At 45.4% G+C, this 13,966-nt stretch overlaps 2 protein-coding genes across 2 annotated transcripts; both read left to right on the forward strand.

The window, feature by feature from the left end:
• LOC147237195 (ADP-ribosylation factor-like protein 13B) lies at positions 1-1,916 on the forward strand. The gene is made up of 5 exons (XM_086166239.1): positions 1-44; positions 263-333; positions 633-882; positions 1,512-1,617; positions 1,713-1,916. Exons 1-5 carry the CDS (start codon positions 1-3, stop codon positions 1,914-1,916), a joined length of 675 nt encoding a protein of 224 aa, XP_086022365.1.
• Positions 1,917-8,188: 6,272 nt separating this feature from the next.
• Positions 8,189-9,974, forward strand: LOC147237196 (uncharacterized). The gene is made up of 2 exons (XM_086144785.1): positions 8,189-8,607; positions 9,078-9,974. Exons 1-2 carry the CDS (start codon positions 8,436-8,438, stop codon positions 9,293-9,295), a joined length of 390 nt encoding a protein of 129 aa, XP_086000911.1. The 5' UTR covers positions 8,189-8,435; the 3' UTR covers positions 9,296-9,974.
• Positions 9,975-13,966: the final 3,992 nt, after the last annotated feature.

Genomic DNA, 13,966 nt, shown 5'->3' on the forward strand with positions numbered 1-13,966 from the left:
ATGCCGCCTGTGATGCCGCGGCTGATTGGCGGCAGGCCGGAGTCGTACGACTTGACTCCCTGCCGAGCTCTCGCCCGCCATGTTCTTGTTGATCATACAGGCATTTACGTGGCTTATTTGTGCCCTAAAATGTGACGTGGAAGCCAACGCCAGGTAACGACGTTAGCTCGTCCCGCCTCGACTCCGGCGGCTGGTGGTTCCGACCAAGCCCAGGGACGGGTGTTGTAAGCCTTGCTAATGAAAGTCCGGTGTCTTGTTCCAGGGAGTTGACTCTGCTGGTGGTGGGGCTGGATAACGCCGGGAAGACGACCACGATTCAAGGCATCCAAGGAGGTTCGACCACAAAAATACACCCGCTTGTTGGGATTCACGTTAATTATCAAATGTTTCTGAACAACTTGAGGAGGACATACATTTTTAGGACATATTCGTTGGAAGAGCCAGAGGGTAATTTGATACCGTTTGTCTCGATCGTCCTCCGAACGATGTTTCCGTCGGCTGTTCTTGATAAAGCGCCGACTTGCTAAGTCAACCCAAAGATGGTGACCCCTCGCTCTGATGCGTCCTCTTCCTCATCAAAACTTCGGAGACTCGATTCCTTGACTTGTCTTTTTGGGTTTTCTGCCCCGCAGCCGCTCCCCAGGACATTGTCCCAACCATGGGCTTCTCCAGGACCGACCTGCGCTGCGGTAGATTCAAGCTCTCCCTCTTTGACCTGGGTGGGAAGAACACCATCCGGGGCATCTGGAAGCACTATTACGCTGTGTCGCACGGCGTCGTGTTCGTGGTGGACTCCAGCGATGCGCCGCGGCTGCTGGAGGTGCAGGAGACCCTGAGGGAGGTTCTACAGCATCCGCACATTGCCGGAAAACACGTACTGCTGTGAGTCTTCTTGGCGCTAACTTGAAGTTAAACACCTAACGCTGAAGGGTTGAAGAATAGCAGGAATCATAAAGTGGAAGGAGGTTTTGTCACCAGGATGCAGGATATGCACCGATCGCGAATCCAACAAGTCGCAGTCAGATTCGCATTTCGTTTCCAGCTATTTTTGGTGATGAAAGCATGGTCTCCGAACATTTTCCAAACAAAAATTCTGAACTAGTGCCTGAACAGCAACTCTGAAAAAAATAAAGAACTTTGGTATACTTCTATGTTTTCTATGTGGCCCAATGGTTTTGAGGAAATATTTTAGCATGAATGGGATAAAAACAAGTTAGCTAATCGGCTACTCCAGTGACAGTTTTTGATGCTAATGGTCATGTCACGAGCCATACTTTACACAGAAATTAGCATTTTGCTAATCGAAAAAACGAGTTTATCTGTACTGGCAACTAGTGGGTTCATGACACGCAAATGGAAGAGAACTAACCAAACTGGGGAACTGTTGGTTCAGCAGCCACTCCGGTGCTGAATTGTTGGATTCGGCTGTAAAATACTCGACTCTCTTTATAAATTGTCGCAGCTCATGAGGGGCCGTCCCTTGCGTAATTTCTGTCGGTTTCCCTCAGCAGGTTTGCCAACAAGCAGGACAAGGAGGACGCCCTGAATGACGTGGACATGATCGACAGCCTCTCCTTGCAGGAGCTGGTGAACAAGACCAGGTGCCCTTGCAAAATTGTAAGTGTTAGCTAAATTGTTAGCTAAAGGTGTGCTAGCATCGGAGCGGTGTCAGAGTATCCAGCATGACCCAAACCCATGTGACCGTCTACCAGGTGCCATGCTCGGCCGTCATGAGCAGCAACAGAAACGACCGTGCCATCGTGCTGGGCCTGAACTGGCTCCTGAAAAACATCGCCAAGAACTACGAAGCCATCGACCAGCGGGTGCAGCGGGACTCCTCCGCCCAGCGCGCTCGGTTCGAGCGGGAAAAAAAGGAGCGTCTGGAGCGGGTGCGGCTGCTGCGGGAGGAGAGGTGAAGCCGCGGGGGGAAGCGACGCACCAGCACATCCCCGCGTGTCGCTGCGCTAACGATGCTAATATGTGTTTGCAGAGAGGAAGCAGAGGGCGGGGCGTGGAGAGCCCGCAACCAGGAGTCGGATGACGGCAAAATGCCCGGTTGCTCCCCTCTGAGCCAAAATGCCATTATGTCGGTATGGGAGTAACGCCCGCTACGTGGCACTGCATCCTCAACCCTCCTGAGCAGTCAAAGGAGCTGATTACAAAGAGAAGCAATTTACTCTTTAGAGTTGAGAAGCAAAGACACGGATGGGGATGATTTTGCCTTTTTTTTTTTTTTTTTTTAAATCCATCCAGCGGCGATGGAAACAACCCAATTTTCAGAATGAGCTCATGAATCACAGGAGTTCTCCTGGTAGATAATTTTGTTTTTGCGAGCACTAAAAATCTTCCAAACATTCGGTTGCCCCAATGTAATGTACCCCAAGGAAATAATGGACCAATAAAGGTTTCTGAAGGTTCCGCAAGAGGAACGGCGCTGGCTTATGTTCTCTACATGCTGCGTGTCCTTCATGTCTCTTTGGCTTCTTATCCAATTCAGGTGGAGGTGGATAAAGAGAAGAGACGGAGGTCAGGAGAAAAGATCCCGATGGACGGTCTGCAAGCCTCCACGGGTGAGAGCCAGGTTTTGGAAATCGTCCCGGATCTGGAGATGGACGGATTCCCGTCTAACAAGGTTCCTGAAGATGAGGCTCAGAAGTACCCTCAAAGTTGAGCTACGCTGTTTAGCATCCTCAAAGTTGCGGTTCCATGTTAGCATGAGCGCAGCAGCTAGAGGTTCCCCTTGCTGTTGCAAAGGACCAGGTTGACAGAACTTCTCTTTCTCCTCCTGTGAAGGGTTTCCATTTCAGACGTATTCTGCATTTCCTTTCTTTTTGCCATCTAAAAGGCAGTAGGTTAACTAAAGACTATTACTTCTACCAATGCTAGTACTGTTGCCACTACTATCGGCACTACTAGAGTTACTGCTACCGCGGTGGGCCCTCCTCGTCCTCTCAGACCAAGGCCAGGGTCTGGATCTCCTGGCCGATGGTGGATGAGGCTTATTGTATAAGAGGTTAGTTCAGAGGAGAAACAGACTTCCAGCAGGATTCCGCTTTATTGGTTTTAGTGAGTCGCCTTTATACAAAGGTTGAAGCAATTCTAGCATTGAGAAGTATGATGCTGCCCACAAAACAGGTGTTGAGATGGAATGTGAGACAGTAACTATCTTCAAGGCCGTTGCAGAACCGTGAGAGCATCAATGGAATTGCGTCTCACGGGAAAGAAAAGGAAAAGTACAGAAATGGGGGTATGTCTCAGAGAGAGAAGTGGAAAAGTACAGGAAATCTCAGAAAATAGAATGGTAACAGAAAATTGTCTCAACAACAACTACTTCTACCACCTTATCTAATGCTTTTTATGATTACTCCTCTACTGCCATGGCTACTTCTATTACTGGTAGTTATATTACTACTACTGATGCTAATACTGTGTCTACTATTACTACTACTGCTATTAATTAAACTACAACAACTACTGCTACCAATGTTACTTCTTGTACTGCTGCTATTACGCCTATGACTACAAGTGCTACTATAACTGTTGCTTTTATCACTTCTGCCGCAACTATAACTGTCAGTGCTACTGATACGATTACTGCTGCTATAGTTACTATTAATACTACTACCTCGTTCAATGCTTTTTACCGTTACCACTTAACTACTACAAATTGCCTCTACTACTACAGCTGAAACTGCTTGGTTGGTTGGTTGGTTGGTTGGTTTGTTGGACTGAAGGAATACAGCTTGGTTTTGTGAACCAACCAAACCGAATGACTGATTGGTTGTTTGGTTGGTCGATTGATTGGTTCATTTATTAATTCACCGATCAGCGATCACATTTTCAGATGATTGGTCAACTCAGGACATGACTGGTGCACGTCTACCCTTGACCCACTTGTTTGTGATATCGCAGGAACTCCCCAGGGACGAGGCAGGAATACCCATAAGTGGTGGAAAAAGACCAACCGGGTTCTGCCGCTGAAGACGTAGAGCCCAGCCCTTTCCAACCGCTTCCACCGGAGGAACCGGAGGAACCGGGGAACTGACGATGGAACAGTGAATGTAACCAACCCGCTTGATACAAAGTGTCACAATAACATGCGTGGGAGTACCGCATTGATACACGGAGAAGAAGCACTGATATTTTATAAATGAAGTTTTTTTTTTTTAAGAAGGTGAACATTGGATGGAGGCTCTTTTGAAGTGATGAACTTGTGGTAGAATGACGGGTGGAGAGAGGTCCATCAGGAGGGACTCCAGACACCAGTCTGGCCAGGCGTGGGGCTGGATGGAATGACGACAGGTGGCCGGATCCTCAGCTCAGACTAACAGAATCAGGACCCTGAATGCATCATCCTGAATTAAAGTAGACTGGAACATCCCGATTGCCATGTTTGTCGGCGTGCCATGCGGATTATTCTAAGCCGGCTAGCGGTTAGCCGGTTAAGAGTGTGCTGGATTTTTCCCGAAAAGCGTCCCATTAAAAGTGAGAGAAGAAAAGTTTTAGAGTATTGATTTGGATATACATAAAAAAAAAAAAAAAAAAAGGCTGATCAGAGCCTCGTCAGCCGGTGAATAATGTATGATCTGGAAATGTTTAAGAGGTTTTGAGTGTGCTAATCTTCTCCGTCGGGGGTACGAGCCCAGAGCTGGCGCCCAGAACGCTGAGAGACCGATCTGGGGCTGCGTGTCCTGGGGGAGGGGGGTTGAAGGGTGGAGGTAATGGGCTCTCAATCACACGACGGGTGAAAACACTGCAGCCTGGACGGAAAGATGCATGCGACTTAACGTCAGCGGAGCTGATGCTAATCCCTCACACGGAGAACATTAGAGAGGGGGCGGCGCTGGGTAGGGGGGCTATAAATGTGTGTGATTTGCTGGAAATGTCAGAGCAGACGCGTACGTTCCTGCGGTTAATGGTCTGATTATGTAACGTTGATCACCTCTGGGCACCTGGAGTGGGCAGATTAGAAAGAAGAAGAAGAAGAAGATGGAGAGGAAGAAACCTTAGAGCGACACACATCTGAGGGGGGAAAAAAACAAAATGAAATCCCCATCAGATGGATATTGATGGATATTGTTCCAGCTGTAATGAGCAATGGAAACTACCGGAGAATATTTGCAAAGGTTCCACTTGCCTGTATCTTAAAATGTAATTTAAAGCAATTAGTCCTCATTAAAGTGCATCACGGTGCCTCGCTGCAATTAATACTCGCACAAACATCATTAGCCACTGATGACCGTGTGCAGAGAGATCACAAGAGGGTTGTGTTTTAGCAGCGTTAGTTTATCTCCCATCCAAATAGGGCTGGTTCTGCATCTTGGAGGAGGTTGGGGGGGGCAACGCCTCCCTGTGGCGACTCTGCAGTCCTGCAGAATCCTGGATATGCTTGGTTGCAGAGAAATTAAAAAAGGACATGTGGGAGGAATGAAAGAAATATATTTATTTTCCTGGAAAAAAAGATGATTATGATCATCGTGGTTATCAGTTAATTTACTGTAAACCAGGTTATTGTGTAATTCGCTGAATGGCCACTGGGGGGCGCAGTCAGAGAGCCAGGGGAAGCATTACAAATTTGCAATCAGAATCAGAAAGACAAATACTGACATTGAAATCTTTATCATGATCTCAGAATAGTTAAGTAGTTAATATCAAATAGTTTTCAATGATACAAAATCGTTTAACCCGGACGGGGCACCAGCCAATCACAGGGTCAGCCGTCGATCATACCGTAGATCCAGACAGAATCTGCACAGAACCTCATCTATTTCCCGCTGATATGTGTGCTTTCTTGTGCCCGGAACTGGTCCAACTCCCTCCTCACTGTCCTCACCTCCCTCGTGAAAAATACTTATTTATAGAAGTACTGAAAATACTTTTCCCGAAGGATTGTCCTTGAAGGCGTTTAAATCCTTGCACGGCTGAGGTGCAAAGATATCCCTGTCAGGGTGGATTTTTTTATATATTTTTTTGTACTTTGGATGTGTTCTATTGTATATCATTGAAGTACATGTATTGCATTTCATCAGTGTGTGAAATAGAGTGAGTATCTACCGGCGTTTTATGATGGGAAGACTTCTCCGTCTTCTTCCAACAGTCCGAAAACAGTCAGTAGGTCTGTTGACGACTCAGCTGCCCCATAGGTGTGAAAGAAAATGAATGTTTGGATGTCTCTAGATCAGGGGGGTCAAACTCATTTTCATTGAGGGCCACTTTTTTTTTTTTTTACTGTTTGTGCAATTTCCCACTATTATTTATTATTGTTATGTTTTACTTGAAACTCTGGGACAACAATTTCCTTCGAGATAAATAAAGTTGTTCTTATTCTTATTCTTATTCTTATTGGCATAATGGTGGCCTCATAGAGCCACATGTAATGGTAACAGTATAAATGTAACTAAATGTAACCAAATGTTAAGTAAATGTAACTACTCCTCAATGTTATATAACTCTGAAATTATTACTCATTCAAATCTAAAATGTTACAAATTTTGGTTTATAATTCTTGAACAAGTTGTTTTTCTGGAAAATAACTTTAGCATACTCGGCTCCATATTTGGAGTCAAAATGCAGACGTAGGTTGTACTCTTTGACAATGGACGCTGCCTCATAACACAAAAGACATACCGCTTTTTCACCTCGAAACACAAACATGTATTGGCCTTCCCATCTTTCTTGAAGCAGCCTTCCATCTGCATCAACCTTTTTATCTTCCTGGAGATTTAGGGATCATTTGTATTTCTCAATTCCACCTGTTAAGGATAAACTGCAATCTAATGGTGGGATGCTGTCGCTTCACAGGTAACATGATCGGCATGAATTGTGGGAAATGTAGTTTAATGGTCACTGCACACATTTGACTTATTTTATTGTAAGAAAATCAGACCTTTTAAGACGTTCTCGTGGGCCACATTTGGCCCCTGGGCCTTGAGTTTGACACATGTGCTCTAGATGATTGACAAATGACCCCCCCGGGTTAAGCCCCGCTACTCTCGCCCCAATGTCGGCTGTGATTGGCTCCAGCCCCCAAGAACAGACATTCCGATTGGTGCTGCAGATTAAGATCCAATGACAATGTTTGTGTTTGTTTTTGTCATGTGCGCATTGGCGTGCGTGTGTGCATGTGTGTGTTCCCGGAGCATAGTTCCTTCATTGTCGTTCACCGCACACCGACCGTACTTGACATTCTCCAAACTAAGGGACAGTTGTCCTTTTCCTCTTCTTTATTTAGATCTCACATTATTCCCGAGTGTTTCTTGTTTTCGCTCCCACCCTCACTGGTACTCGTTGCATTTGTCTGGCTCCGCCCACGGTCTCCTGTGATTGGCTGCGTCCGGCCTGACCTCACGCCCATGGCTTGTCCGTCATGTTTTCATCCCCCCCCCGGTTGTTGTCATGTGTTTGCCTTTTTGCTCCAGGCGCTGACCCGCGTTCTGTATCCTGTTCCGCTTTTGCTCACCGCTGAAACTCCGTGCACGTCCATGCACGCTAACCCCAAGTCTGGGATTATTCTCTGAATGATTAGAACTCTATGTTGAAGTTGTTTGTGACAGTGGATCATCAGAGGGGATGTAAACAAAGAGGACAGTCTCTCCATCTATGTACTTCCCAGAGCAACCCAGTAAACAAATACCTGATAGCACTCAGGATTGTGTAAGAAAAACTGAAGTACTCACAAAATTGGGACACACATGTATCAGCCTCAAACAATGTGTGTGTGTGTGTGTGTGAGAGACAGAGAAACTAAACTTGATTTTGTATTGCAATCAATATTATGGATATTATAAATGGATGGATGAATAAATGTTGATGTTATATTATCATGTCATGTATGTTTTGTTGCTGTCAATTTCACTTCCAGTAAAATGTACAGAGTGCATAAAAAACAAAAATCTCGTTAAAAAAAAAAAAAAAAAAAGCAGAATTCCCCCCATGAATCTGTCACGTTAGTGTGGTTTCACTTGTTGTTCCTCCTCATCCAGAAGATGCTCCCGCCGGCCCCGTGGGGGGGGCGATGGCAGACGGGGGGGGGGGGGGGGGGGCAGTGGGCGGAAGAGGTGTGTGTGTGTGTATGTGTGTGGGATCTGATCTTATGACTCGCCGGCTGCGAGGGTGCGCACTGAGACTCGACTGTTTTCAAATGACCTTCAGACATGTGCTGAGGTTACGGCCTATAAAAAGCAGAAGAAGAAGACGACGAAGAAAAAAAAAAAAAAAAAACGGGCAGAACAGAACATTTGGAAACAAATTGGCGTTTCATGTGGCGCTATTGCGGAAATAGAAGCCAGCACTGTTCAGGTCCGCGCACGGCGGGACTGGATCCAGAAGCTCGCTCTTTGTGTCTGACATCTGAGAAGCTACCGACTGTTGCCTAGCAGGACGTCCAGGATCTCTATCTCTCTCTTTCTCTTTTTTTTTTAAGAGAATCACTTGACATGAGTAAGTTTGGAGGTGAGCTGAGTACAAGGGAGCAGGAGCTGCTGAAAACCCGCCGGGACAGCGACACCAAGGCCGCCGAGCTCGTCAAGATGGAGAAGATGCTGCAGCAAACCAAGGACCTGATGGAGAAGAAGACCGAGACGGGGATGGGCTACCAGGAGAACATGGGTCTGTACTATCCGACGGCACGTTCTCAACACGGGGAACCCTGGGAGATCATAAGTCTGTTATAAGCTCATTTTAATGTTAATAACATGGTAATTACACTTTATTTTCTCAAGTTGCTGGGAGTGTAATCACTCTTTTGCCAGCTCACCATAATGACAAGAGAAACTCCAGATATACATTACAACTATGGATCGAGATTTTCGATCCATTATGTATTCATTGGGAATCTGCATTTTGAATCAATGTACTCCTACAAATAGAAGTGATTGTAATTATTAGATTTTTTTTTTTTTTAATTTCTCATGGTTGAGAATGACAGACCGTTTTGTGATCGTGAGATTTAATTAAAAAAATAGCTCTTGAAATGATTTAGTTCGTGTGACCTCTCGGGGCTTTTGTGCAGAATGACCCAGCTTGTAATGGTGTCTGGGGCCGGGGGGGGGGTTGTTTTTGCCGGTTTGTCGCCACAGTGGAGGACCTGGAGGAGAGGGTCCGCTCCAGCAGGCGGCACCGGAGAAACTCCCTCCACCACACGCAGATGCTGGAAAGCCAGATGAAGACGGTGAAGGGTGAACTGGTGGGAACTCTGGACCACCTCCAGGAGCTGAGGAACGTCCTGCGCCGCTCGCAGCAGAAGGCCGAGGAGCGCAAGGCGGCCATGGAGAAGCTGGCGGCGGGTTTGAGGTGAACCCACCCTGGACGCGGGACAAAACCCGGGCTTCTCCACCCCCTGACGTCTGGCTTCCTGCCAGCTTGACCTCTGACCTCCTGCCACCGTGACATCCAATCACCACCTCGAGTTCTGACGTTTCGCCACCATGATCTCCTCTTACCCGTCTACCCGACCTCAGACCTCCCGCCACCTTGACCTTTGACCTCCCACTGACGTGACATCTAGCTAACCTGACCTCTGACCCCCAAACAGTACTGGAGAGCCGCCGTCTTCGGAGGAAGGAACGTCGAGCAAAACGAAACAAACGAAAAAAGAAAAAAAAAAAACTCCTCCTCCCTTCTTCCCACCTGACGGGTGAACCTGCAGTTTAAAAGGCTTCCAGTTTTTCCCCAGCAGCTTCTCCGCGGTCGGTCCAAGATGGCGGCCGCTCCGCACAGAGTCTCCAGCAGCTCATATTATACCCTTAGAAACCTTCTAGAACCCGAAAACCCGCTCCAGCCACATGTTACCTGTCGTGTGAATTTAGTCAACTATGTCTTCGTGGGATCAAAATCGCAAGCAGACGGAGAAGAAGGTGATGAAGACGAAGAGGTCAAAGAAGAAGAAGAAGAAAAAAAAGTACCACCTCGCTGTTAAATCGGCACTGTTTGATAATTTATTTACAGGGACGCACAATGTATGAATAAAAAAAATGATGCTGGAACAAATTTGATGCTGACAGTTCTTTGGTGCCCCCCCCCCCCCCCCACCGCCGATCGTTGTTTCCCCCTCCTGGATCAATAGCGAGCTCTGTGTCTCCTGCGGTTAGTCATCTGAAAGCTACACATGTGTGTGTTTGTGTGTTTTGTTTTTTTTTGTGTGTGTGTGTGTGTGCGCGCATCCCACCCCGGCCCACGGCGGCAGATTTAGCACGGCTTGTTTCTCACAGTGTCACATGATGCCGGGCCGCAAGGGGGGGTCGTCATGCAATGGAACCACAGATTGATCAATTTGATACTCAAAATTTAATATTAAAAACAAACATATAATATATGTATGTATATACTCACACGCAAGGACACGCATTTAGAGAGACGGTTCACTGAAGGCTGAATGGGGTGGAGCGGTTGCGTGATTGACAGCTCATCCATCTAGGTTGAACCCCGCAGGGAAAGAACCATATTGTTTGCAACAGGCAATAAGACATATATAATTACGAAGAAATTGATAATAATTATATTGATCAGTAACTAAGTCTGACACCTCTTTGCATAGCCATTACATCATTCGTGATTTATGGAATCCAGCAGATAGACATCATTTGCTTTCAGTCAAACTCGTGCACCAAAATCCCGGATTTAATGAGAGACTATTATGTGTTATATGATTTTCTTTGTGTGTGTGTGTGTGTGAGGGTCAACTTCCTTCCCCAGTTCTGTTCTAAAGGGAGACAGGCAATCCATCCCACCGGTGTTTTTGCAGAAGGGAACCTGCAGGGAGCAGTAAACCCTTGTCAGATGGTGTTGACAGAAAAGCAGGTTCTTCTTGAATATAATTATATATAATTATGATGGTAATTTTATTTAAGGCGTGTTATTCAACGACACAGGACACAGTGCAGACATATACACATACTCAAAATACACGTCCACAAGAAAAAATGAAAATAAAAGTATTAAAAAAAAACAAAGTTGTTAAAAAAAAAAAAAAAAACTGTATTTATGTTTGTGCATGTGCATGTAAATGTGTGCCACGGCGAGTTCGGGTGTCTCTGGGTTTTTATCACAACACAGCAGATATGTGTGTGTGTGTGTGTGTGTGTGTGTGTGTGTGTTCAAGGATTCAAGGAACTTTTGTTGTCATACAACAAAACATACATTGTTGTTGTGTTATTATTGCACCTATGAAAAGAAATATTGCACCTTGATTGTTACTGTATGTAGTGCAGGTTGATAGAGAGAGAGTGTGTGTGTGTGTGTGTGTGTGTGTGTGTGTGTGTGTGTGTGTGAGAAAGAGAGCCTACAGTGCACGGCTTGAGTCTTGCAGCTTTCATTGCGAGACTCGGTCCAAGGGAGGAGAGCTTCTGCGCTAGAATCTGCAGATGATGGTGTTGAAGGTTGAGGAGGAATCCAGGACGGATGTACCGGTTCCTGTTCTCCAGATGGGTGAGGGCTATGTGGATCACCGATGAGACGACGCTCAGCGGCGCACCACGCTGACGTCGATGGAGTCCTCGACGTTGGTCATTACAAACCTCTCGAAGCACATCGTGGCTATCGGGGTCAGAGCTACTGGTCGGTAGTCATCCAGGCCTGTCACTTTGGAGCGGTCGGGCACAATGGTGGCGGTCTTTAGGCATGTGGGGGCAGGTTCTGGTGGTATGCTTCTGAGATGGCTATTTGGTCCGACTACTGGTACTTCAGATCTTCGGTGACTGAAGTGTTTGCCAAATGACTGTTATGTGATGTTATGTAAACTCAGCGTCCCTAGCTTCTGGTTCGGTTAGCAGGTTAGCGTCCTAGTGGTGGTGACATTATCAGCGCATTTGGAGATGAAGCTAAGATGTATTCCTCCATTTCTTGGCTTCTTCGTTGGCCTGACCCTTCTCAGCCAGAGTCCAGTGTCGCCACCTCGTGTGGGAAAGCGTATCCATCAGTTTCACATGATTAAATTCTCCCGCAATGGCGTAAAAAGCCTCCGGGTGCCTTGTCTGCGGCGAGCTAATGGTGTCATTTAGCTCCTTCCATGCTTCGTTAGCATTAACGCCCGGTGTGCATGTGTGTGACAGGTGAAAAGGTCAAAGATAAGTCAAAGTTGATGTTTGAATCTATGTTTGAAAACTGGTCCCTGAATACAGCACCAGCTGCTCCTAGATTGGAAGGACTGGTTGGTCCAGTTTTAATGATCCTCATTTACCGGCTGGTATAATTACCCGTCTCCGCCCACTGAACTGCAGAAAAAAAAAAAAAAAAAAAATTAAAAATAAACAGGGATTTTAATTTTGACATCAACTTAAAATTTGGATTGGATTACCTCATATTTTGCTCCGGATATTACATTTTTTTAAACTCTACCCTTCCCAACTGGGTCAACCCCACCAGTAAAGCTCATGAAATGAGTGTGTGTCTGTGTGTCTGTGTGTGTTTGTGTGTTCTCCAGTGGATAAAAATGGAATTCAGGCCCCATTAAACACTGTTTTTGAAAAAAAAAAAACAAACAAAAAAAAAAAAAACCTCAAGATAGAAATTTAATTTTTATGATAAAAAAAAATTATTGATTAACTTCTTTTTTCATTTTTGTTTTGGTTACTCTGATTTCCACTCCTGCAGATTTAGACACTCTTTTGCACACATGAGATTATGAAAATTATTTGGCTGATTTTCATAACAGGTTCTTGTTATTTCATTTACTTATTCATTAATTCATTTGACAGATTATTTTTTTTTATTTGTCTAATTAGGCGATTTATTGATTTATTTCTTTAACAGATTTTGATTATAACCAGTATTTATTCATTCATGTATGCATTTTTCATTCATCTATATAACCTTTTAATGGATTTGTGTTATTAAGCTATAAGTTAGCTGATGATTATTATCCAGTCATTTCTCTTTTTTTGATTCCTATCATTTCTTAACTTATATTTTAAGCAATTCTTTCAATAATCACCTAATTCATTCGGTTATTAATATTTTTTTATTCATTCTATTTGTGTGGCGATTGGGGGACGCTGTCTATGAAAATATTGAGTGACATTGCTTTGTAGAGAATCTTCCTATAGTTCTCACTTGTTTTATTTAATGTCAAATGTTTCTTCTCCCCCCAAAAAAAGAAGGATTTTTTTTTTTTTTTTAATGTTTTGGAAAATGCTCCTTTTGTGGTCGATCGGCCACTAGGGGGCGCTATTGTGAACTGTCATTGCTTTGTAGCAATTCTTACTAAACCCGTTGTTTGTTTCATTTGATGTCAAATCTTGTTCCATTGTGTAACATACCTGCCTCAAAACTGTGGTCCCGAAACCACGGCCCCAGGCTCTGCAGCTCCACCTTCCTTAGATGACTTTTACGATTTGTTCAGTGACGTGTTTTGGAGACCATCAGATTTGACCTCCTGACCTGTGGCAGTTACACTAAAGTGCACTTCAAATAAACGTTACCAGGAGGAGCAGGATTAAAAAAAACACCTGCAGGACCCTTCCGCTGCAGGAAATTAAAACTTCACCAGATGCATCTGTGGACGATCATGACTCAGTTACACATACACACACACACAAATAGGGTGAAGATGTGTGTTACTCCAAGCTGAGGTGTGTGTGTGTCTGTCTGTACATGTGACACTTTGTGTGTGTGTGTGGGTGTGTGCAGCCCAGACAGGGATTACAAAACAATGCACAAAGGGAGAATGTGCCAACTCAGCTCTTGGCGAAGGCGTGATGTGCCCGACCCTAACCTGAGGTGACGGAGAGATTTACGCCTCCGGGTTCAGTCATGTTGCCGATGGCGCCGAACCGCATGCACAAGCCCCACTCAGGACGCCAGACGGGACGCGCCCATCGGCCGGCAAATGACAACAACGGGTCAGAAATATCAGACGGACCGCCAGACCAGTCAGGAAGATTGAGCTGAATGCTGCGGCCGGTCCACGCCCACCTGTCAATCACATCAGGCCGGCGCCGCAGCCACACGCTGCAAATAAAATAAAAAAAAT

Source organism: Fistularia commersonii, chromosome 1 (assembly GCF_037954325.1).
Source record: "Fistularia commersonii isolate RoL2024-O1a breed Wild chromosome 1, RoL_Fcom_v1.0, whole genome shotgun sequence".
Taxonomy (NCBI): Eukaryota; Metazoa; Chordata; class Actinopteri; order Syngnathiformes; family Fistulariidae; genus Fistularia; species Fistularia commersonii.